General features: G+C 46.9%; 1 protein-coding gene across 4 annotated transcripts in view; it reads right to left on the reverse strand.

The window, feature by feature from the left end:
- The window catches only part of LOC103189082 (ras association domain-containing protein 8), a 40262-nt gene continuing 15347 nt past the window's right edge, over positions 1-24915 (reverse strand). Inside the window, exons 1-7 of one of the 4 annotated variants that reach the window (XM_007909347.2) lie at positions 24033-24393; positions 23203-23288; positions 7213-7381; positions 5576-6486; positions 2749-2917; positions 2163-2270; positions 1-250 (exon numbers count right to left, since the gene is read on the reverse strand). In XM_007909347.2, coding sequence (XP_007907538.2) covers positions 228-250; positions 2163-2270; positions 2749-2917; positions 5576-6486; positions 7213-7315 — 1314 coding nt within the window. In that variant the 5' untranslated portion in view covers positions 7316-7381; positions 23203-23288; positions 24033-24393 and the 3' untranslated portion in view covers positions 1-227. Of the gene's footprint in view, positions 251-2162; positions 2271-2748; positions 2918-5575; positions 6487-7212; positions 7382-23202; positions 23359-24032; positions 24394-24915 lie in introns of those variants that run through there. The other 3 variants (XM_007909350.2, XM_007909346.2, XM_007909349.2) reach the window with 3 other exon arrangements.

The following is a 24915-nucleotide window of genomic DNA, read 5'->3' on the forward strand; positions in this document are numbered from 1 at the left end:
TCAATTTGCAATTCTGGTTTATTTTTGCATATAATTAAAATACTTTATAACGTTAGACATCTTTATACAACCAGGCAAATGTAACGAGTCAACCTGCTAATGTAAAAAGGTAAATTGGAATGTACATGTCATTGTTGGGTGAGGTTTCTTTCCTGTTTAAAAAACAGTATCAAACTGAATTCAGATAACAGCTTCAAATAGTGTATCTTGCCGTTTTAGCCAGCTATCTACTCTCTCCAATGATGAAATTCTGAAACAAAAAGATTGTGTATTGTAAGTCTCCGAACATTCATCTCTTTTAAAAAAAAATCGCTTTTGCATTTGTTCTTTATTTAAAATTAAAAAAAAGTTTACAAAATAAAACAGTCGCTGTACAATAAATGTTTTTTTTAAAAAAAACGTCAACGCAGGTGAAATCTGCTACAAGCCGATGTCATTGCAATACGCAGTATTCTCCGGAATGACTTAAGTGTAGTGCAAGCTGTGAGCATCCGCGATGCACAGATAGAACAGAAAAGGACAGACACGTCATGGAATAAGATAGTAAAATTCCACCCGTCTCGGCCGACATAGCATTTCAGAGCAAAATTTGATAAAATCTTAAAATAGCATTCTCAAAACTGTTTTTTCCCCCCCCCACTGTACGTTTCTTTCGAGGTGGATGTTAAAGATCCCGTGGCGCTATTTGGAAAAGAGAGGTGTTTTTCTCTCTCTCCCCCCGGTGTCCTGGCTGACAATCCCCACACCACCCCATTCCCCCCCAAGCCCCCGGTGAAAATTGAGTCATTCACATCATGGCTGTTTGTGGGACACTACTCCGTGCAAATTGGCTGCCGTGTTCTGCCAACAAAATATACAGTCAATTCGCTCCACAGTATATTCTGTGAAGCGCTTTGGGACATCTCAACGACATGATAAAGCGCTATGTATCAAACGCAAGGATTATTTTTATATAATATCCTGTGAAGATCTTTGGGACGTCCCCATGATGTGAAAGGAGTTACACCAAATGCAAAAGGTTTATCACTATAATTATTAGAATTATTAATAAGAACCCCCAAAATAATGGCTTAAGCCGAAACGGAAAAAAAATCAACAGATTCGCCCCAGTGCTGATGCTACGAAAACGGAGTAAGTCAGGTGGAATTTTAACCTCAGAACAGTCCCTTCTCCAGGAGATCAGCTGGGTGCCCTCGTTTCCTGGGACAGACCACTAACCCTGGCACAGAGAACACCTTCCTTCAAACAATAAAAGCCTCGCAAGATAAGACCTTCCTAACAGGGGTTTCAGTGAAGTTTCCAGGTCCAGCAGGAGGTTGAGGAAAAGGAACCAAGACAAAGCGAGTGTAAAACGCTGGGTGGCAAAGCCATGTTCAACACAGAAATCTGGGCTCTTGTAGGAATCTCACAGCGCGGAAACCATTCAGCCCATTGAGTCTGCACCCATTCACTTTTACAGCATTGCTGTGGTGCGATTTTATTTTAACGTCTACTTATAAAAGAAACACTTCAGCAAGAACTCATTCCTGAGCGACACGGAGGGGAAACGCACCTCTGTCCTTTACATAGAATCCCGGATTTCCGAGAGTAAATCCTAAAGGCAAGTCTGGGAAAGCTTCCTTCGACACCAGCATTTGGGGGAGGGGGTGGGGGGGTGGGAGAGAGAGAAAAAAAAATTGAGAAAATGTTCAGCGACACTTGTCGGGGAGGGCCTGGGGAGATGGAGAACAAAATCGGATTTATTCTGTGTTATTGTAGGGATCGCAGTCCCACGTGAGGAAATTGTGGCACAAGGAAAACTAACCTGGAAAAATGTTAATTGAGTTAACATTTTGCATTGACTGAAGCCCCTTGTGATAGCTTTCTAGTACAAACCTATTATTACATACATACATATTGACTACAGTATATAGAGACAGAGAGAGAGAGAGAGCGTCACGGGGAGGGAGGAAGAGAGAGAGAGAGAATGAATGAATGAAAGAAAGCGCAAGAGAGAGAGAAAGAGAAAGAGAGAAAGCCCAGAAATAAAAGTTCATGTGTTCAAAACGCTGGCGAGTTCACAGTTTAAAGAGAGCTTCGCATCAGGCATCACCGTTCCGAGTGCCAGGACAGGCCAGCGGTCACGGCGAGGCTGGTGTCAGCGTGAGATCAAACAAACACACCTCCCGGGGTCAGGCTGGACACCAGCGGATTCTGCAGGTTGCGTGGGTTACCCAGGAACTGTTTTGTTGTCGGTCGTGGAGGTGAGTCAGGGTCAGAGATGTGAATATCTACGGAGGAACAGGACAGGGACACACATACATACACATACACAACACGTACACAGACACACACACACACACACACACAGACAGACATAGGCACGCAAACACACATGCACAGTCAAACAGACGCAGGCAAACACACATACACACACACATACAAACACACACACAGACAGACACATACACACACAAACACACATACAAACACACAGACAGACAGACAGACACATACACACACAAACACACATACAACACACACACACAGACAGGCACATACACACAAACACCCAAAAACAAAACAAAAAATTGTTGAGGTTTATACAACATCATTTACAGTTATACACAGCGCCTTTCATGTCGGGAGGAAGTCACAAGGCGCTTTACACAGTTGGCCGGGCGCCCGAGCTGGGGAGGGTTAGGGAGTGTGGGGAGGGGTGGGGGACGTGGCCACCGAGGTTGCGGGCAGCGCCAGGCGCTCTCTCACCTCCGTTCCTGTGACTGGGTGGCAGCTGGTGTGCGAAGTTGCTTAATTGCTCCTCGTCCTCGGGTTTCCATTGGAACACTGCCGCTGAGGTCCCAGTCTGCTGGATAAACTGTTGTAAGTTACACTGTCTCAGCTCTTTGTTTAACTCTTCCAGCTCTTGCGTTCTGCCCTGAAAACACGAGCCTCATTCAGAAGTCGAGAACAGAACAGACACGCCAGCATCTTTAACAGTATATAAAACACTCCCAACAAATAATAGAATCCAACAACAGTAATTAATAATAATCCTTGCATTTGACATAGCGCCTTATCACGTCTCCGAGACGTCTCGAAGCACTTCATAGAATACACCGTAAAGTGAATTGACTGTGTGTTTTGTGGGCGAAACACGGCAGCCAATCGCGCACGGCAGTGTCCCCACAAACGGCAGTGGATTGAGTGATCAAATTATTTTGGATTTATAAAACCCCATTGGAAACAAACATAAGTTAAGCATTACAGAGGCTTAAGGGGCCTGAAATCCCACCTAGTTTTAGGAGAGTGGGATTAGACTGGCGGTGGTGGGAGGGGTGAAGATAGCAGCCACTTAATGGACCGCCCCAGAGCTGCAACGCTCAAGCTTTCTACAGGTGTTCTCAAAGCCCTGTTACCCACTTTATTACAAAGAATTTTTTTTTTTTCTGATGCAGATGAGACGAGTGTAACAATGTCCGATCCCAGTAACTTCCTCCTCACTGACTCCATTCATATTGCAGAAGATGTCGTCCCCAAATGTGGCATCAGATCATTATCTGCCATGAAAACGGATGACGCTCACACACACCCCAATCACACACACACCCTCACACACACACACTCACCCTCACGCACAATTTAACACCTGTACTGAACACAATGAAGTACTTCTAAATACAATTATCATCACTCTTCCACACGTTTCAGTTGTTGGTCAGGCGCTGTGTAAAAAAAATACGCATGACGGTAACAGGTACCAGTGATGAGCTGCTGTCAACAATAACAGGGAAGAAAAAAGAGAGAGGATTGCAATTAATGTGAAAGAGCGAGCTGTGCTACTTTTGACAGACAGGTGCCAGTCACATTGAATGATGAGTCTGACTCAAATGGTTTTATTCTGGAGCCAACGTTAATGGGTTTCCCCCCCCTCCCCACCCCCACGCTTTCACTGTGATTAATTTGATGGTTGCTCAGCAGGAATTTGGTTGTAATCGTTTACAGCAGCAAATGATGAATAAACAGAGGGATTGAGAAATCGTTCCTCAAGCTAACGCCCACCAGAGGCGGGCTGGGATGGGTTTGCTTCCACAGACCCCCAGACTCCCCGAGCTCAACACAGGCTCATCATCAAGCTCCACGGCATCATGTACGATACATTTCAGCGTCGCATCTCAATATGAATTGAGGGGAAATAATCAGTACAAACACTGGTCATTAAAAATCATCATCATCCTTGGATTTGATACAGTGCCTTATTGAGTCATTGAGCTGTTTCAAAGGGTTTCATGGAATGTTACTGTCAAGTGCAGTGACTGTGTATTTTGTAGGCAAATGTGGCAGCCAATATGCACACAGCAACGCCCCATAAATGGTCATGAAGTGAGGGACCGATTTTTATCCAGGGGTCATTGTCATCCAGGAGCAACTCCTTTTTCTTGTCGGGTGGGATTTTTAAGGTCTACCCGAACATGCCTTGGCCAACAATTCTCCTGAGTAAAATTGGTCCATTCGCTTCACGCCCGTCGGGTTTGTCACTACACTTTACCACAACGGTAAAAAAAAATCTGCAAAGCGCTTTGACGTTTCAACGGTGTGAAAGATCCTGAATCAGATGCAAGTATTATTATTATTAATAATATTATTACTTCTTTCCCCATTTGCATTTGTCTTTCCTTGTTATCAATTGTATAATTATCAATCATAATAATCATTGCAGTACAAGGAAAGACAATATAAGTGGGGAAAAGAAGTTTCATTTAATTGTGCAATGAGCAGCTTTACCCACGGGGTGGTGCTCGAGTCCACTCGCCACATTGACCAAAACCTGCTTTATTTTATTAATAAACAGGAGTCAAACAAAAGGGCGATTTATCAGCTGCGCACAAAGCGATCTAACATTTCGTAACAGTTTGGTGACAGCCTAGCGAAACCGTGCCACAAGCTCAGACGTCTAAAGCGTTCCCAGGAGACCCCAAATTCCACATCGCCTTAGGCTGCGATCCATTTTCGCCTTTTAAATTGTGAGTTTTTTTTCAAATCCAACCTGAAGTGAATTGAGGTTCTGCACTCCTGCGACATCATCGACATTTTTGGCAGAACTTCAGGACTTTAGATTATATCCCGTGAAGCGGGAGGAGATGTCCTTCTGTTATGTATCAAATGCAAGATGTATTTTATTGTGCATTAGTCATATAAAATCCGACTTGCGCAACTTCCCAGAAGTCATATGATAAAACTTATGCAAGTTTTTGTGTCATACTTTGTACAAGTCGTTTCAATTGTTCTGGTTCCAACTGATACGACTTACATGAGTTTTACTGTAGTAGTAAAAATCCTTACGTTTCATATAGCACATTATAACGTCTTTGAGACGCCTCAAAGCACTGCAGAGAATACACTGTAGAGTGAATTAACTCTGTATTTTGTGGGTGAAACGCGGCAGCCAATTGAGCACAAAACAGTGCAATACGATTCCACAGGACTCTGGTGTAGCGCTGGATATATAAGTAAATTTTAAAAGCCAACCTACACACTAAAGGAACCACTTTTTTGCCGTTTTTAAACAAGAAGTACAAGGGTGGATAGGACTCACCTGTGAGCTCATGACTGCTTGCTCCAGGGCCCTTTCTACCTCAATGATTGAAGCCTGTATTTGTAAGGTTTCCTGCTCCTTGGCCTCAATCTCCGCCCTTATTCTGGCTGAGGCCTCTTTTGTCCCAGTCAGACTGAGTCTGTGAGCAGCCTTGAGCCGTCTCACCGTGTCTCTCTCCTGCGTTAGCTCCCTGTCCAGGTCCTGACTCCGGCTGCTCACCTCCTGCAGCCTCTGCACGCTCTCCTTGAGGTTCTTCCTGAGTTCCCCCAAGCTTTCCTGCAGCTTGTGCTCCCGGCTCCTCTCCATCTCCAGCTCGTTCTCCCAAAACTCCCCTTCCCGGATTTCCCCCTCGTTCCCCCTCACCAGTCGTTCCAGTCGCACCAGTTCGCTCTCGAAGTCCGAGACAGTGGCTTGCTCCTGGGACGTTATCTCCCGGTCCACGGACTCGTGCTGGGCAGCGACCGAGTGCAGCATCTCCTTCTGCTGAAGAATCATCTTAAATAGTTCCTCCTTGTTCGACGCTCCCCTCGTCCTCTCCTGCGTCCCGTTCTGCTTGCGTTCCCGCCACTTGTCCCTGCCGGTGAGCTGCGTGATACCCAATGCCGTCCCTCCAGTGAACGTCAAGGATTTTTTGGGCTCCCTACGCTTCGGGGCTTGGGTCCCCCCCGGGAGGGTGGGGGTGAGGGCCACGGGGAGGTCGGGTCTCCCGAACGTCCGATCCGGACCCCTGGCCGAGCCCTCGTCTGAGGCGGGCCTCTCGGAGCGGCTGGCGCCCGTGCGGCGCAGGATGAACTGCACATCGTTGGCGTACTGCCCGCACTTGGTCAACAGCTGGAGAGGGCTCTCCCCAGCCAACAGCTGCCGCTCGGTGTCCCGCAGCCTCTGGATCAGCACATAGCGGCCGGTCTGACCTGAAAACAGAGCGAGAGTCAAACACAAGAGACCGAGAGGCATCACAACTGGGACGGGGATGTGTGAAGGGGGTTGTGGGGTGGGGGAGGGGGGTCTTTCCTTCCTCCAGCAGTCAGTCAAACTCGTCCTCGCTCTCAAAGCCTTCCACGGCCTTCAGCCTCTCTGCCCCTCGCCCTTCGGAACTCCCTCCCAGTCCGTTCACCTCGCTTTTGTCTCCTTCAAGACCCGGCTCAAGTCCTTCTTTGACCGCGCCTTCGGTCCATACTCCTACCCCCTCCCCCCCACACCCCTCCTCCTGATCCCCACCCCCAGCTCGGTTGCAAACCCTCGACTGTCCAGAGCCTTGGGACGTCCTCCCAACGTGAAAGTCGCTGCGTAAATGTGCAAGAATGAATCTGGATGCGAGCGACGTTATTATTACTACTAATAATTAATGATAATTAATAGTAATTAATACGGAGGCCTAAGGACAAGGGTTTCCACGGAACAGCTGCGTGTCTCAGGACGAAGAACAGCCGAAGCAGGGAGCACAAGGAAACGTCCGACATAAAATAATAATTAATCAGCTGTTTAGAAACACAAGAGATTGCTGCCCTCCCCGAAGATCAACTAACTCAGCACAGGCTGTGGGGGAGTGCTCTCTCTTTCTCCCTCAACCCCCACTCCTACCTCTCACCACTTCAGTCCAGTCCCATCCCAGCTGATGACAGGTAACGGCCACTCACCTATGGCCTGCGCTAACGCGATCACGACTTCCTGACAGGTGGTCTCCTCGGTGACTCCGCACACCACACGCTGGACCCCGTCCACCCACACCTTCAGCTCCATCGCAGCGGCCCCCGACCCTCAGTGGCATCGAGCGACCATCTCAGCTCAGCGGGGGAGACAACGGCCCTGAAACACAGCAACGGCACAAACCAGACTCGTGAGACACTCCCCGAGATACCAGCCCAAACCCCGTGGGGCACCGGTGTCCCACTCCTGCCCGCCCGACCACCGCGGGTCCGAGGCGAACACCTTCGACCCGCGGAGGAGGTCTCCAGGAGGTTCCACGGGCAGGAATCAGAAGCGAGACCAAAGCGGGAATTGAGACATGAGAGCACGTGCGAGACAAGCTCCCAGGCTCCGTCTCCTAAACTCTCTGACCTGTCGAATTCAGTCAAATGCAAGTTAGAACGATTTCTTTTAGAAAACAAACATTTTGGGATACAGAACACGAGTGATTTGAAACATGACATACAGTAAAGCATCGTGTGGCTCGGAAGAACCAGGCAACTTTGGGGTCTAAGCTTCCCAAAACTTTCCACTGTGTTGTAGACTAATCTATGCAGAATTAATTGCTATCAACATCTCCGTTATTGTAACATGTGACTGCCAGGACAGTAGAAGGTGAACTAGATGGACCTTGGTATTTTTTCATCCACCAATTCCTATGTACCTCACTCGAAGGGACGTAGGAACGTAGAATTTAGGCGCTCCAAAGTACCGTCCATCGTGAAGAGTGCTATAAAAATGCAAGTTGTTGTTGTTGTTATTGTTACAAATAATGCTTATAAATATTGTCAAGGTAAACCGTATCAGAGAAAAATCTAAGAGAGAAAATAGGAGCCATTTCGAGGCCGTAATCTTATCTGAGAGCTCAGCTGATGCTTATATTACTCATGACTTTGATTAGATTACACCGTGTGATCACTACCAGGGATTCCAGAGACACAGACAGGCAGACGGTGTAAATTTAGACAGGTAGACAGACATTCTGTGTCAACCAGCGACACAGGCAGGTCAGTTACACGCTGTGTAACCTGTAGACAGACAGGTAGAGAAACTGTGTAAACCAGAGACACACACAGACAGGGAGATGGTGTAAACCGGAGACAGATAGAGACATTGTGTAAACCAGACTCTGGAGTACAGTCAGAGTTACCCAACGGTGAGACCTGCCTCAGTATTTTAGGAAAAGGGCCCCAGTCTGCCCATGAGATGAGATATCAGCCTGAGCTCCCAGTGTAACACATATTAAACAACACGGTGGGTTTGTTGACTAAGACCAGGGCATTTCTCTCCTGGTCGTGGTCAACAATCCACCCTCACCCAGATAAAAGCGGTCGTTGACTACACTGTTGGTGGTGGATCTCACTGTATGATTGCCCACAAAACACAATCACTACACTTTACAGGATATTCTGTGAAGCGCTTTGAGACGTCTCGACGACGTGACAGGACCCTCCATCAAATGCAAGGATTATTATTACAACAACAATAACTTGGATTTACATAGTGCTCTCCACGCCGGACGGCGTCTCAGAGCGCATCACAGTAACAGATCCCGTGGCTGAGCCAGGGGGAGCGGGAGGAGCCGGGGGGAGGGGGAGGAAGGTGACCAAAGGCGCGGTCAAAAAGAAAGGTCTTCAGCCGAGACCTGAAAATAGGAAGAGAGGGGGCGAGACGAAGGGAGTGGGGAAGGGAGTTCCAGAGCCTCGGGGCGTAGTGGCTGAAGGCACAGCCGCCGATGGTGGAGCAGAGGATTCGGGGGACGAGGAGGAGGCCAGACCCGGTGGAGCGAAGGGAATGGGCACTGTTGTGAGGAGAGATATTATTGGTGCGTTTGCCTACAAACGGTCGTCACATTGTAAAATGCTTCGAAGACATTTCAGGCACAAGATCAAATCCAGGGATTATTATTATTATCACTAATTATTATTATTATTACGGCATTAACATTCTAGATCTTGTGCCAGACTGGCTGTGTGTTCACTGAGGCATAGCCTGAGCAACTCTGGAACTCCGGCATTATCGAGGTCTTGTGAAGTGAGTGCCCTTTACCAAACCGCTCAGGACGTTTGTGCGCGAGGAATTCTCTCTGCACTGGAATGCGGTTAAGCTGACGCCTTGCCAAGCCGCAGTCTGCAATGTGCGTCGGCCTGGCTCAGCGATAGCGCTCTCGCCTCCGAGTCAGAAGGATGAGGGGTTCAAGCCCCACTTCGGGACTTGGAATCGCATTGTCTGAGCTGACACTGCAATGCAGTGCGGTGGGGGGTGGTAATACATTGTCGGAGGTGCCGTCATTCGGATGAGATTTTAATCCTCTGCCTGTTCAGGTGGACATTAAAGATCCCCTGGTACTATTCGGGAAAAAAAAGGGAGTTTCTCTCTCTCCACCCCCCCGGTGTCCAGGCCAACAATCCCCCAAATAAAATTGGCCACTCGCTTCACTTGTTGTCGTTTCTGGGACATTGCCGTGCGCAAATTGTCCTGCCGAGTTTCGCCCACAAAATGCACAGTCGTTTGCACTTTACAGAAAGTTCTGAAGCGCTTTGAAATGTTGCGACGCGATAACGCGCCGTGCAAAATACAAGGCTTAGTTTTATTAGTTATCATTATCGTCGTTGACGATAAGCTCCGTTTATACACAATGCAAAATGACATTTGTAAAGCGGTGCTGGAAGTATTCGACTCACGTGAGATGAAGGTGAAAACTGCTTGAGCGCGCAGGTGCTGAGTTTGCTGTTACCGAGATCCCATACATTAAAGGGACTTTGAGTATCAAATCAATAGCTGCCAGCGCTGCACCTAACGATTTTTCACCAGCAATTCCCTGACTAATGCAATACTCCTTTTCAAACCAAACTACTTTAGAGAGAGTTACGAGACAGTTGTGGAACGCAGCAATACAATTTCAGATGATACGAGCTTCCTTCCCCACTGGAGATACAGAGTTACCCTTGCAGTTTCCTTCCAGTGCCAAAGCCAACGAATGTATAAACAGCGAGCTGCAGATTTTCAAGGACACGGGACACGGGCGCAGAGATTTGCGGGTTCAAGCCTCGTGTCCGGTTGTGTGCCTCATGGCACTTTGCTGGCAAAACAAAGCTCCTGCATACTCCCTCCCCCCCACCACCACACCCCCCACACAGCTCGGAGAGCTTCGAAAGGGCTCAACTTTGTTAACAACGCGTTGGTTACTGGACGACCGGACAGAGGAGAACTCAAGGCAAAGATTATCGTTAATATTCAAAGGAACAGTAGCAAACTGTACCTTAGAGCAGCGGCTGCTGTTAATGATCTATCGGACTCTGTCCGGTCACACACTTCTCTTTGCTACAATTCTACAAAACAAGGGAGTGAAATATGGACACGGGCTGAGCTGAGAGGTGATGTTCTGCGCTTGAACGGATCTCGTGAGAGATGCCTGCTCCAGTGCTCTATTATAATCATAACAACCCTTGAATTTTGGTCTCGCGCCTTATCCCGCCTCAAAGATTTACTGTGGAATGGAGTGACTGTGTGCTTGTAGGCAAAAGCGGCAGCACAATTTCACACAGCAACGTCCCCGCAAACAGCCACCCAGCAAATAAAAGTCGGTTGCTCACTCCATGGCGGGGTCGTCGCTACGCGCAAACAGGCTGCCGCGTTTCACCCACAAAATATACGGTCACCGCACTTTACAGTGTGTCCTGTGAAGCGCTTTGAGATGTTCTCCCGGCGTGAAAGGCACTGTATGAAATGCCAGATCATTATTTAATTATCGTTATCCTGCGATGTGACAGTGACTACACTCGGATGCAACTCACTGCGTTACAAGGTTGCATTACTCTCTTGGCGATTACCCTCTCCCCATCCCACCCCCCCCCCCCCCACACACACACACACACACGCACGCTTGCTTGGTTTCCCTCGCCAGAGGCAATAACCATTTTGCCTTGTTACTCATTGTTTAAAAAAAGAAATAGATTCATTTAAACACTGGTTTGAAGCTTCGTACTTTTCGCTGAACATTCCTGTTCTGCCAGTTCGTAAATTCCTCTGTTCGGAAAGCCAGCTCAGGGGGTGCAACAGTGGAATGCAGCCTAACAAGCTCTCTGCCCGTTAAGAGTGAACTACGCTGTGTTAAAGAGCAGGACTGGGCACAAGGCTGAGCTGCAGTTCATCCAAACTTCTACTGGGCTCTCTCCCCTGTCCTCTCTTTTGTGTTTGTTACTGGTTAACCTCAGCTACTCCAGAGAATCATTAACTTCCACCAGGTTTCCACACCTCTGCCAGACACGTGGGTGATTAATAATAATAATAATAATAATAATCCTTGCATTTGATATTTGGCTCTATTGTGTCTCCGAGGTGTCTCAACGCGCTTCGCAGGATATACTGCAAAGTGTATTGACTGTGTGCGTTTTCGGGCGAAACGGAGCAGTCAATTGCGCACAGCATGTGCTCACTCCACTCCCAAGTGGGGCTCAGTGTCTTAAGGAGGAAAAGATAAGGGACAAAAGGGGGTGGGGGTGGGGGTGGGAGGGATAAGAAAAAAGGGGAAATTTGCACACATTGTAATTTTTTTAAATGATCAAAATCAGAATCGCCAAGAAGACTCTCACGGGATTTTACCGTAATGTGGATTTTTGTAGGTGAAAGGGGCAGGCAACATCCCGCATAACAGCCGTGAAATACATGACCAATTTTAATCGGGGGGGGGGGGGGAATTGTTGGCCAGGTCAATGGGAGAAAGCTGCGTTTAAACTGCTCCATAAAATTGCTCTATATATTGCTATATACAGGAGACTCTTAGGCTCCTATGACCCTGGTCTAACTTGTCACTCTCACTTAAGTCATCACGCTATTAATATCCCGGCCACATTTATATATGTATTTATACACACGCCTAACCGGCCACGCCAGATAACTCGTCACTGAGCCCTTTTTCCCTCGGAGCGACGAGTTATCAGGAGTTTAATAACAACTTGTGTTTATATGGCGCCCGTCACACAGGGTAACGTCCTGGAGTGCTTTACTGTATACGTAATTGCTTTTATATATAATATAAAACAATTGGAAGCTTCACACTTTCCGTTGAACATTCCTGTTCTGCCAGTTCTTAATTCCTTCCATAAAGTCCAGCTCAGCTGGCGCGACACTGGAATGCTGCCTAGCTTGTATAAATATTATAATAATAATAATATAACTGCTATCGCTGTCACACAGCGATGGCACAGCGATGGCCCCAGGGTTGGCTGGAGAGGCTGGTTAGTGTCTGAGCGCAGCCTGGCTGACCTGCACAGCACTGAAAGCTAATCCTATCAATGTGCGGGCGACAGAGAGAGAAATAAATCCCGCCTGTTACTGCCCAGACCATAAAGTGAGAGCCAGAGGCTGACTGCGACATCCCCATCACTCACACAGCTCACACATCCCACGTGGCTTGTTACTACAAGCTTTCCCAGAGCTGGTGAGGCACTCCTGCTGTGAATTCCATTCACAGAGCACTGTTATCTGATTCACACCCAAACTAGTGGAATACCAGGCTCCAATGTACAGTGTTTCTTAAAGGCGCTTCCTTAATAATGAATCGATAATTAATAATAATAATAATAGTGGCATTTGCTACATCATCTAGAATGTGAAATCCACCATAATGGATGGTCACGCGATTGTATTTAAAAGCGTGAGTTCACACGGCACAGGTTCACAGAAAAGGGCTGTTTGGTCGAACCAACTCATGTCTGTATTTATACACCACACTAGGCCCCCAACTCCTCCTATTCTCATCTCCTATACACCTCTCTATTCCCTTCTTAATGTCCGCAACAAGGTTTCTCGGAAATACATCAATAACATCTCAAAACCGCTTTGCAAGTGCAATGTCTTGATTTTGTAGGCGAACGCGGCAGCCAATTTTCCTTTCGCACCACCAATTTTAAACGGGGTGGTTGGGGGGGGGGTGGGTGGGGGGTGGGGAGGGGGGAATTGTCGGACAGGAAACTAGGGAGAAACTCCCTTCTCTTTTGAAGTAACCACATGGGGATCTTGAACATCCACCTGACATGGGATCTCAGCAGCTCCAACAAAGTGGAATTTGAAAAAAAAGTTTTTCAAAAAAGTCTCCTCTCTTCCCCCCTCCCCCCCCCACCCCTTCCCCCCCAAAAAAATACACATTGCTAAGTGAAGAGTTTAACCAGCATGATTTGCCTTTGAAGCGATGACGAAGGTTAGTGGGGGAGAAAGAGAAAGAGACAGACAGCAGGTGAGGTTTTGTGTAAACACTGCCTCTGAGATCATCCACTGCCTGGCTGGTTCAATGAGATGCTTTGGATTCCAGAGCACAGGCAGGTCAAAGGGTCTCACACATTCAGCGAGGTCAGCACCCTGCTCCGCAGGGTTCCCTTTACAGCTCTCAGACCTCAGCTCCAGATCAGCACCACATCTCATGCACAACTCACAGCAACTACAGTAAACCTCTCACAAGTCTGATCTGTATAAATGGTGCAATGGTCTTAAGTCGTACCTCTCTCTGCCCAAGTCCCGTTCGAGAGTTATTGAGTTCAAGAGTCAATAGTTACCAATATTCTATGCCAGTTTGACATAACTCCTACTTTGCATAAGTCATATTGAATGTATGGTCCCAACTGGTATGACTTATGTGAGGTTTACTGGAGTAAACACAAAGATGCACTTCCCTCCAATAACTTTTCTTTTCTCAAACCTTGACTGCAATGCCATGGGCCCACCCCACACACACAGACAAAAAACATACACACACACAGACAAACTCAGACACACGCACACATACACAAAAACACACACGCAGAAACATACACAAACACACCCACAGACAAACACACACACACACACACACACACAGACACTTCTATTAAAGTTAGCAATTCAACCCTGAAGGGAATTCTTTAAAGTCCAGTTGAACAGGCGGATGGGACCTCGGTTTAGTGCCTTATCCGAAAGATAGCATTTTCGGCAATCAGCCCCCCCACCTCCCCCGAGCAGTGGACCTCTGACAATATGGTGTCTCTTTCCCCGCCCCAACCCCACTGCACTCTCTGACAATGCAATGCTAAGCCCAGCAATGCGATACACCTCTGACAATACAGGGCTTCTAACACTGCATTAAGCGCTTCCGAGATGCCACCCAGCACGAGGGGCGCTATATAAATGCAAATGTTGTTGTTGTTGTTGTTAGGGTGCACATTCTCGGGACATTGCAGTAAAACTGAACGCTGGCGGTATATAAATTCAACGCTACAAAAGGCTTGTTGTTTGAAATTTTTTGCAGCTTTGGGTGTTTTGATCGGGTTTGAGGGTTTGGCCGAGTCACCGAGGAGTTTAATCTTTAACTAGTGACTAACCCCCGATGATGCTCGGTGCGTCACAGAACACACCTCTATCTCCAAGCAACAAAACCTTTGGATGGTCACACAATTGTATTTAAAAGCGCGAGTTGACACGGGACAGGTTCATTCAAAAAGAAACACACCGGACCAGGAACACGCCCCTCGCTGTATATATATATGCACACACACATACACAAGGCTTTGCTCTGCTCTTGATGTCACAAAAAGGCAGCTTATGTTTCAGGTGCATGGTGTAGACTCGGGCTAAGAACCTTCAATGTCATGAGGACACCTCAAAGGATTCACCGTAAAGTACAGCGACTGTTTTCTTTGTAGAAGACCGCAGTAGCACACAGCAATGTCTCAAAGCACTTGATTTTTACTGTCACGTGTAGTGACTCTGTATTTTGTAAACGAACGCAGCGGCTAATTTGTAAACACAGCAATGTCCCACAAACAGCCATGAAAGCGAATGGTCAGTATTTATCGGGCCGGAGAGTTGGCCAGAACACAGGGAGAAGTTCCCTTCTATTTTCAAGTAACGCAGTGCTTTTTATTTTTAAAAATTGCCATTTTAATTGCCGAGAGATGGCAACTCCGGCAATGCAATGCTCCCCCAAGCACCTCACTTGAGTCAGCCCGGACTGCGAACTCAAAGTCCCCGGCTTCAGGTACACAACAACAACAACTTGGATTTATATAGCGCCCTCCCCGCCGGACGGCGTCTCAGAGCCCTTTACAGTAACGGATCCTGAGCCAGGGGGGAGGGGGAGGCAATCAGGCAAATAACGTGCCATCTCGTAGCACAGTGGTTAACCCGCTCGCTTGTTAGTCGATTGGCAGATCGCTTTCCAGTGGGGTAATAACCCCTCAAAAAAATTCATCACTCAATCCACGACTGTTTGTGGGACACTGCTGTGGGTAATTGGCTGCGGTATTTCGCCCACAAAATACATACAGTCAATCCACTTTGCAGTGTATTCTACAAAGCTCTTTGAGTCGTCTCAACGACATGATCAGGCGCTATATCAAATGTAAGGATTATTATAAATGACGGAGCCAGGGATCAGGCCGGTAATCCAAATCTGAAAGCTGTATCCTTTTCAAACAAAACAACATACCCCACCATGAACACACAAGAGTTAATAGCAACAAAGAGAGAGGAGATGGGATTTGACTGAAGCTACAGGTGTTTTAATGCCTGAATGACACTCTCAGGCTTTAAGATGAAAACCTGATAAGGTTTTATCCCTGGGAGAGATGTTGCTTTGAAGCAGCTTGTAACGAGGGGCCTCAGGGCGTTTCAGCACAGGCCAGAAGTTCCCATATCCCAGGCAGAAGCTTTATTGCCACCTGACACCAACCTTTTTTTTCAAGGGAGGGGGGGGGGTGCGGAAGTGGGGGTGGGGGGGGCAGGAGGGAAAGGGAACAAGCCACCTCACCGTGACTGCCGGCTATAGGCTATTAGTAATGAGAAGCCGCAGTGCGCAGTGCTTCCTGGCACAAGCTTTGGGTGGGGAGAAAAATAAACATTAAGTGTGAGGTTTCAGAGACAAGCGAACGAAACAACTATCAGGACCCTCACATTTGACACGGTGCCTTTCATGTCGGGAGGAAGTCTCAAAACGCTTCACAAGATTTAGTGCAGAGTGCAGTGACTGTGCATTTTTTGTAGGCGAAGGTCAAAACTGCAGGGAGAAAGAAAGAAGAGAAAGAAAGAGAACGAAGCAGATAATGCATTGAACTGAAGCTCGTTGAAAATCTGCCAACATTAAAAAGGAAAAGATCAAAGGGACAAAGTGCCTTAAGAAACAGCGTGTTTGTGGCAAATGGATGTCGACCCATTTGCCTATAGACAGGCACTGCACTTTACAGTGAAATCCCACAAAGCGCTTTGAGACAATGTGATACAACACTGACTTGCATTTAAATTTAATTTTCCCGCCCACAAAATACACAGCAAAAACACTTCACAGAATATTCTGTGAAGCGCTTTGAGATGACATGATAAGGCGCTATATCAAGGCCAAGGATTATTTATAATTAGATAGCGTCCTTCACGTTCGATAACCCCTCAGAGCTTTTTACAAAGGTAAGACAAGATAGGAAAAGCAATGATTATTACTTATCATTATTATAATAAATTATGATTTGGACACAGAGAATGCCAGGCCTGACCAGGGTTTAACATCCACCTGAGAGGTCATCAGAATAGCAGGTTCTCTTTACAAACACAGCCCTGCACCCAAGACATGCTTTCACCACCTGCCCTCTAGGCAGGAGATTCACTGAAACAGTGGATCAATTGTGGAGCAAAAGGAGAACTTTTACAGCGCAATTATAGGTTATCCAACAGCACGAGCGGTTTTCACACTCAAAACAGCGCAGCCAAGAATTAAAGTCTACCACAAACGTTCTACAGGGAGTCGGGAGGATATCGATAAACAGAGCACAGCAGAGACAGAAACTGGGCAACTGATCTCAGCCCAGCGCCCATCTGAGTCTCCCGCAGCGGGTCACTTTCCAAGCAGGTTCCCACCACGCCAGTGATCGTTCCTTTATCGGGTGATAAAGAATTTTTTCCCATTGCAAACAGGTGTGTGTCAGCCTGGCACAGTGGCAGGACTCACGCCTCTGAGTCAGAAGATTGTGAGCTCAAATCCCACGACGGGACTTGGAATCGCTAGTCCATCCCTCTGACATGATAATGCAAGGATTATTATTACTATTATTATTATTAGGTAACAGAGATCGCCAGCAGCTGTCAGTGTGAGGTACACCCACACTGAGGCAGGCACAGGAGCAACAACAACAACAACACACATGCATATAGCACCCCTTACGCACGGTAGCGTCCCAGAGTGCTTGACCAGTGGGGAGAAATTCCATCTACCTCGGTCTAGACTTATTCCCTTGGCATTTCAGAGCGTGCAGAACTTGGCAAATTCCCAGTCTTCCCTTTTAGAATGCATTAGAATATACAGCACAGAAACAGGCCACTCGGCCCAACTGGTCTATACCGGTGTTTATGCTCCACATGAACCTCCTCCTGCCCTTCCTCAACTAAGCCTTCAACCATAACCTACTATTCCTTTCTCCCTCATGTATCTCTCTAGCTTTCCCTTAAATACATCTATGCTATTTGCCTCAACAACTCCTTGTGGTAGCATGTTCCACATTCCCACTACTCTCTGCGTTAAGAAATTTCTTCTAACTTCCCTGCTTGATGTATTTGCGACTATTTTATATTGATGGGCCCCTGGTTTTGCTCTCCCCCACAAATGGAAAAGCCGTTTTGAGGCCTGTTTCGATGATCAAGTTTCTTTTTTCGAGTTGCGGTTTCAAGTTTCGTAAATTTGTCAAAAACTTTGGATGCTCTGAAAAGCTGAGAAAACGGGAGTAAATCTGGAGCCTGGATCCGTTGTTTTTTTTGGGCTTTTTTTTCGGTCAGCCGGGTATCTGACGCATGCAGAAACCCATCACCGTGCTTAAAAATATCCAAACCAAGCTAAGAATTCCGTGCGTTCCTCCTACACATAGAAATCCCAGAGATAATATTGTTGGAATGGAATGCACACTCTCTCTCTCTCTCTCTCTCCCTCGAGGCACACATCCCCTGCTTACCTAATTCCAGAAAGTATTAGTTGCAGTTTGACAAGGGCCAAGGCTTGGGGACCCCAGAGTGTGCGTTGGGGGTAACTACTGGAATCTAACCGCATGGCTTGCCATCGACATTGCTGTCCGGCAAAGCTAAATTGCTGCCCATAGTTTGGGTCAGTGAGACAATGGTTAACCTGAGGGCATCGAACAAGGTGAGCATTTATGTAATTCCTCACACGGAGTTACTGTGACTGAAACGAACCCATTGAAAACAGGACAGAGAGAGAAGAATAAAAAAATGGTGATTACCAACAAAGGAAATGGTAATCACCATTCCCTTTACTAACATGTTTGGCAAAGAGAAGGGCAGTGCTCGCAGATATGTATGAGCACTGCTCAGTGAGGTACTGTGTACGCAGGCCAGGAGCGAGACAGACTCAGAGACTCGAGGCTGTGTGTGGAGTGAGTGGGTTTCTCTATGGAGCCTTTGAGCAGATGCTACAAATGGTTGTAGTGCTTCTGGATTAGTGAAGGGTGGAGGAGTTGGGATGGGGGAGGGGGGGGTGGCGGGGAAATCTGGCATCTTTTCTTCTTTTCACTGTGATCAAATGCCCCGCTCTCCTGCACCTGAAAGTGCACACGAGTGGCCGTCAACGAGCCACAATACTAGCCCCAACTGTGACATGTGCATGCCCTACGCTGCCTTGACCCACCCACAGGTAGTCAATCTCAGGGCAAGCGTGAAGTGTGACCTCTTAGGCAGTCCCCCAGAGCAAGAGCCATTGCCTTCAAAAAAGAGAGAGAGGGGAAACGAGAGAGAGAGAGAAAAAGAGAGTAGGAAGAAGAGTATGAGAGAGTAGAACATTGTCAAGTGTTTTGGTGTTAATATAAAATAAAAGTGAATATCCAGACAGGCTATTGAACTCTGCCCGACTTAAAAGAAGCCTTAAAATAAATAAAAGCAGCTTCACCTCCCGGTCACTTCCACAAAGTCCATTATATTGAAATTGCGTGAGCCAAGACAATTCACTTCCCCTCTGAGAAATCTGAGAGCAGTTAAACCAGAGCAGAACTCACTGGACAGCATGTGGCAAAGATCCAAACCAGACAAACATCAGAGAGCAGAGAGCACAGAGGGAGCCCACGGATGCAGTGACACACCCTGACTTCTTTATATGTAAAACAGCACGCTTCTATAAAACAGAATCCCTTGCTCATTCCTATTTTGCTTAATTTGTGACTAATTTAAAGTGACGAGTGATGATGCTGTGGGGAACTGGATGTTCTATGATGTTTGGCAAGTTTAGCGTCCGTCCAACAACAAGAAATAATAATCCTTGCATTTCATAAAGTGCCTTATCACATCAGTGAGACATCTCAAAGCGCTTCACAAAATATATTGTAACGTGGGGGGACTGCATATTTTGTGGGTGAAACCCAGCAGCCAATTGCGCACAGCAGTGTCACACAAACAGAAGTGGATTGAGTAATTATTTTTTTCAAGGGATTATTATCCCTGGAAAGCAATGCTTCAATCGACTAACAATCGGGTTCTTACTTACCGCTAGGTAAACAGGGGCGTGTGGAGGAAGGAAACTTGCCTGAGGTTTCGCCCTGCCTGGGAATCAAATTCGGGACCTCTCGCTTGCAAGGCGAGCATGTTAACCACTACCTATAGGACTTCAGTCAATAATAATGACGACTTACATTTATACAGCACCTTCCACATCAGGAGGTCAACACACACACAACACACAACTTGGATTGATACAGTGCTCTTCACATAGGGTAATGTCTAATTCCTGTACTATAGTGGACACAGCATAAGAGAGAAGGGACTGGGTGGTGACCATAGGTTCGGTCGAAAGAGCTAGGTTTTCAGGTGGGCAATTTCAGGTGGGCAATTGTGGTGTCATTGCCCCCATCCCTTCAACATCATGTACACGACGACCCTCATCTTGTACGCACACCATCATATCGTGTGTGTTATGTGATCGTATCATTCATGCAATCTCCATCCCCCACCCACCCCACTCTGAAATAAATCCATCCATCTCTCCTGATGAGCTCACCCACATTGTTCAACCAAAACTATTCAATACCCGAGTACAATACTGTAGTCAGGACAACTCTAAACAAAAGTCCCGTTAAACAATGATTCCATTAGGAGAATTTAAATAAAGGGAACAACCAGGGACATGGGGTAAATGCCCTGCCCCACAGAGTCCTCAGCTATACAGATCACCTCTCTCTCACCTCAATATTCAGCCATAACCAGCCCCCCAACTCCCACCTACCCACACACCCACTCACTCACCCCAGCCCTCGTCTTCCTCTCACAACAAAGTGCGTGTGTGTCTTTCCATCTGTCTTGACATCTCATAGAGGTGCATAATATTTAACATTTGATTGGAGAAGTGAAGCCAGAGCAATACTTTAGGATACACCGAGATAGGAGAACAAGCCCACATGGGTTTCAAGTTGCAAAGGGGCAATTTCTGGAAGGGTTTCTTTGCTGAGAGGGAGATGAATGATTGAACAGGGTTACTAGGAAGAGTGATTGAGGGCAGGATATTGGGACTCGTTTCAGGTATCATGGAAGGATGGGCTGAAGGGCATTCTTCGTGCAAACTAATCTTGTGGTCTACATCAGGAAAAGACAGGGTTAAGTCTCGGATGGGACGCCAAATGCTCTTTCTGCCAACACTGGCACATGAAGAATAGGCAATTGGGGGACAGTATGGAGGGTGATCTTTGATCAGCAGTCTGGGATATGTACCCAGCACCAGTCCAACCTCAAGAAAGTTAAGGGTGACAAACAAAAATAAAGGTTAGCCCACACCATCATCACAAGAAGCAGACATGAATGCAGTTTCTCTTCAATCTCATCGATACCAAACACTGATACTAAACAGATCACAGATGCTATCTCAAACGACAGAAGGATCAGAATCACACAAGGCGAATCATCATTGAACAAGATACTTGTATCTCCTCGCTCATGCGTTAACTGGCACGTCGGTTTCCAAATATTCTGTGAAGGACTGGAATTGCTTTTGAAGTGGAGATAAAGGAAGCCTTCAGGACATGCGGTCTCCTTCCTCTAGCTGGGTGAACAGCTTCACCAGCAACGCATTCAGAATTCAGGCTAAACCAGCTATGTTTGGACACTGTGTTGAACAGAGCCAGAGTGGAAATGGTAAGTCATTTAATTGTTCAAATGGACAATTTATTGGGAGGTCAGTGACAGACAGACTAAAGTCACTTAGAAAGTTCAACAACCCATGCACTTATTACAGCGCCTTATCACGTCGTCTGCACATCTCAAAGCGCTTTATAGAAATTTACTGTCAAGTGCTGCGACTGTGTGTTTTGTGTGCAAAGACAGCAGCCAATTTGCACACAGCAACATCGCACAAACTGCCATGATGCGAGCGACCGATTTTATTTGAGGGATTGTCGGCCAGGACGCTGGGAGAAACGAAAACTCCCTTCTTATTTTCGAATAGTAAAACGCACACAGTCACCATGCTTTCCCGCGAAGCGCTTGGAGACGTCCTCCCGACGTGAAAGACGCTGTGTCAAAATGCAAGGGATCATTTCACAACCTGCTGGAAGCCAGCGATGGAATAGAGTTACAAAGAACCAGGAGCATAAAATTCTCCACCACAAACACACAAAATTCTCCACGACACCCAGATTAAATACAAGCAGCCCTGTGGATGGCAAACTGCGCCACATGGAAATGAACCGTGCAGAGCAGACTAGACCTCCCCAGGCTTCATTCCCTGTCAGAGCTGGGTTAGCTGATCTCAAATGAGAGTCCTGATAAACTACAACACCTCCCAGATTATTTATGTGTGTGTGTGGAGGGGTGGGGGGGGTGGAGAGAAAGAGGGGTTGAAGTAAGATTCTTCCCTAATGATGGACATGGGGAAGGCGGTCATGCATTCATTCTAATCTCCTGGACTGGACACCCAAAAAGAACATTTTACAGCCTATAATTCTCTGCCCACCTCCCCTCCCCTCCCCCGCCACAGCTTCCCTAGGGGAGAGCCTTCAGAGGAATTCAGCCACGACCGGAACCCTTCACTGAAGCCGCCCTCCAATCCAAGGAGCTCGCATTTACCCCAGATTGTCTGCCGTTGCCCCCAACCTTCATTTAAAAAAGAGGCCCCCACCCCCCCACACGCATACACACCACAAACTTCAAGCCAGGTCTGTACCAAAGTCACGAACAACTCAGCCACTGAAAGGCTAGCAATGCAACTCGCTGCTTCCCTTTGAAGAGGCTTTTAAAAGGACACTTGAGACTGATCGGCCATTAGTGTCTTGTCTGGTGTCCATCACAAATCACTCTGGACAAAGCGGGGGTGGGGGGGAACAGATAAAGGCAACTGACTTGGTTGCGGAGCAGGTTGGGATGGGGGTGGAGGGGGGGGGAAAAGAGTAGGTGGGGAAAGAGAAGCAATTTATCCCTTACAATGTCCTCACTTAAGTACAGAACATCCCGAACCCAACCCAGCACAAACCTCGCACAAGCGTGGCTGTGTTTTGTGAAAATAAAAAAAAACACAACACAGCGTAGGCGAACTGGAACAACAACAAATTACATTGGTATATCGCCTTCCTTTCACGTCGGGAAGACGTCCCAAGGTGCTGGATTTGGACCGGATCAACTCGCTTACATATTCTTTTGACGTTATGACAAGAGTCAGAAGTTAAGGTTAAGGTGGGGGGAAAGAGAAAGAGAGAGAGAGAGAGAGGGGGAGTTGTTAACAGATGAAATATTCTCCCACCACGACTAACAGCTGTTAATGTTATCAGCTGGACACCTCTAAAGTGTCTGCTAAAGTTACTGTTAACTTTTTTTTCACTGCTTGCTTCACTGATATATATATATATGCACATACACACACACATAAAAATACCCACGTTCCCTTTCATAGAGAGGTTCACAACAGTAAAGGCTTGTGATCAAACAGTAAGGCTGATACTCACCAGTACAAACACACCTTTGAACGTCAACTCTGTGTGTGTCTTTCTCTCTGTTGTTCTTTCCTGGCTGTTCCCAGGTTAACAATCCACTGAAATGCAAAAAACCTGGGCTTGTGTTCAACCCCCACCCAACACACACACAACACCAGTCAAAGTAAGTTCTGAATTATAATCCACTCTGTGTGTGAGAGACAGAGAGAGGAGCAAATCCCTTTTGCTGTTGCACTGCAAACTCCTTATACATGAGAAATATATATATTATATGATCAATCAGTTAAAAAGAAACACACATGCAGGAAAGCCAAGCCAGCAAGCAAGTCTGATCTCGATACTCCCTGCAGTCAGACCTCTGCTGGAATGCCCTGTGAAGTAGGTTTCACTACGTTACTCAAACGCAACTCACAGCCAACCAGTAGTTTGGCATCACCTCTTCGCTAACAGGTGAAGGCAGAGGCAGGAGGAGGAGGAGGAGGAGTGATGCAATTGACTTTGCAAAGCAAAACCTCACCTGCAGCATCTGCTCTGACCCCCCTTTAACCACCCACCCAATTTCCTAACTTCCATCAGATGAACCTGAAACTCAAAAGTTGCTCATTTTTTTTTTTTTGCATCGTTAAAATTTGAGAAACGTCTGAGTGAGAAGTGGATGTGTTTGGTGCATCGACCATTCACTTCCTGATTAAGTCATCGAGTTAGTGGATGGTGGTGTACACTGCAGTCCAGTGTGTGAAATAGACCAGAAACACTTTGAACCGCTCAAGCGGTGCACATGTACATATAACCGCCTCTCTCCCTCCTTGAGAGAGCATTGCAACTTTCCCGAGTTTGCTTACCCTCAACTATAAATATAATACACCTTCCATTTGGGGTAGTTCTTTTCCTGCCCTGCCGCGAATGGAACCCAGGTCTCTCGCTTGCGAGGCGAGTACTTTCACCACTGAGCTACAGGACTAATCCTTGTGACATTTTTTTGGGAGGGAGTATTACCCCCCTCGGAAAGCCATCCGCCAATCGACCTAACAACCAGGTTCTGACTCACTACTTGGTAAAGAGGCGCGTGGAGTAAGGAAACCTGGTCAACGTTTTGCCCTGCCCGGGAATCGAAATTGGATCCTCCTGCTTGCGAGAAAAGTGTTCTAACCAATATGCTGCTAACCCTGGTGACAGTGAACTTGATTTTCAGTCTCCTATCTAGCAATGATCTGCCCCTCCCAGATGATTATATATTCGACAGGCTCGTGAGCAACCGTCGTAAAGTTCAACCCCCAAGAAGTTTGCGAAGCGTAAGATAGGCGCCCAATGCAAAGCGAGAGATGTTTTCCAACACGATTGAATCAATGCAGTAAAATCGTCTCAAAACTGTGAGCTTCTGCACACTAGCTCCCCTCATGGGCTGATTCGATTCACGGCAGCGTTTTAGGGGCTGTGCTGGCAACGAATATGTAATGTTAAAGCAGGAAATACAGGTTATTTGCAGGCCAGGCAGATTGCACAACAGCAAATTATATTGATGTAGCACCTTTCACGTCAGGAGAATGTCCCAAGATGCTGACGCATACAACAATGTATACTTCACGTTGAAAAATAAATCCAATTATATAAGTAAGGAAATGGCTGACTATTATTTGAATGGATTAGAGCAATTGGCTTTCAATGTTAATTTGCCTGGCAATCCGGATGAGGTGTGTGGAGAATACCACACCACACCCACCCACC

The sequence above is a fragment of the Callorhinchus milii genome, unplaced genomic scaffold (genome assembly GCF_018977255.1).
Source record: "Callorhinchus milii isolate IMCB2004 unplaced genomic scaffold, IMCB_Cmil_1.0 Scaffold17, whole genome shotgun sequence".
Classification (NCBI taxonomy): Eukaryota; Metazoa; Chordata; class Chondrichthyes; order Chimaeriformes; family Callorhinchidae; genus Callorhinchus; species Callorhinchus milii.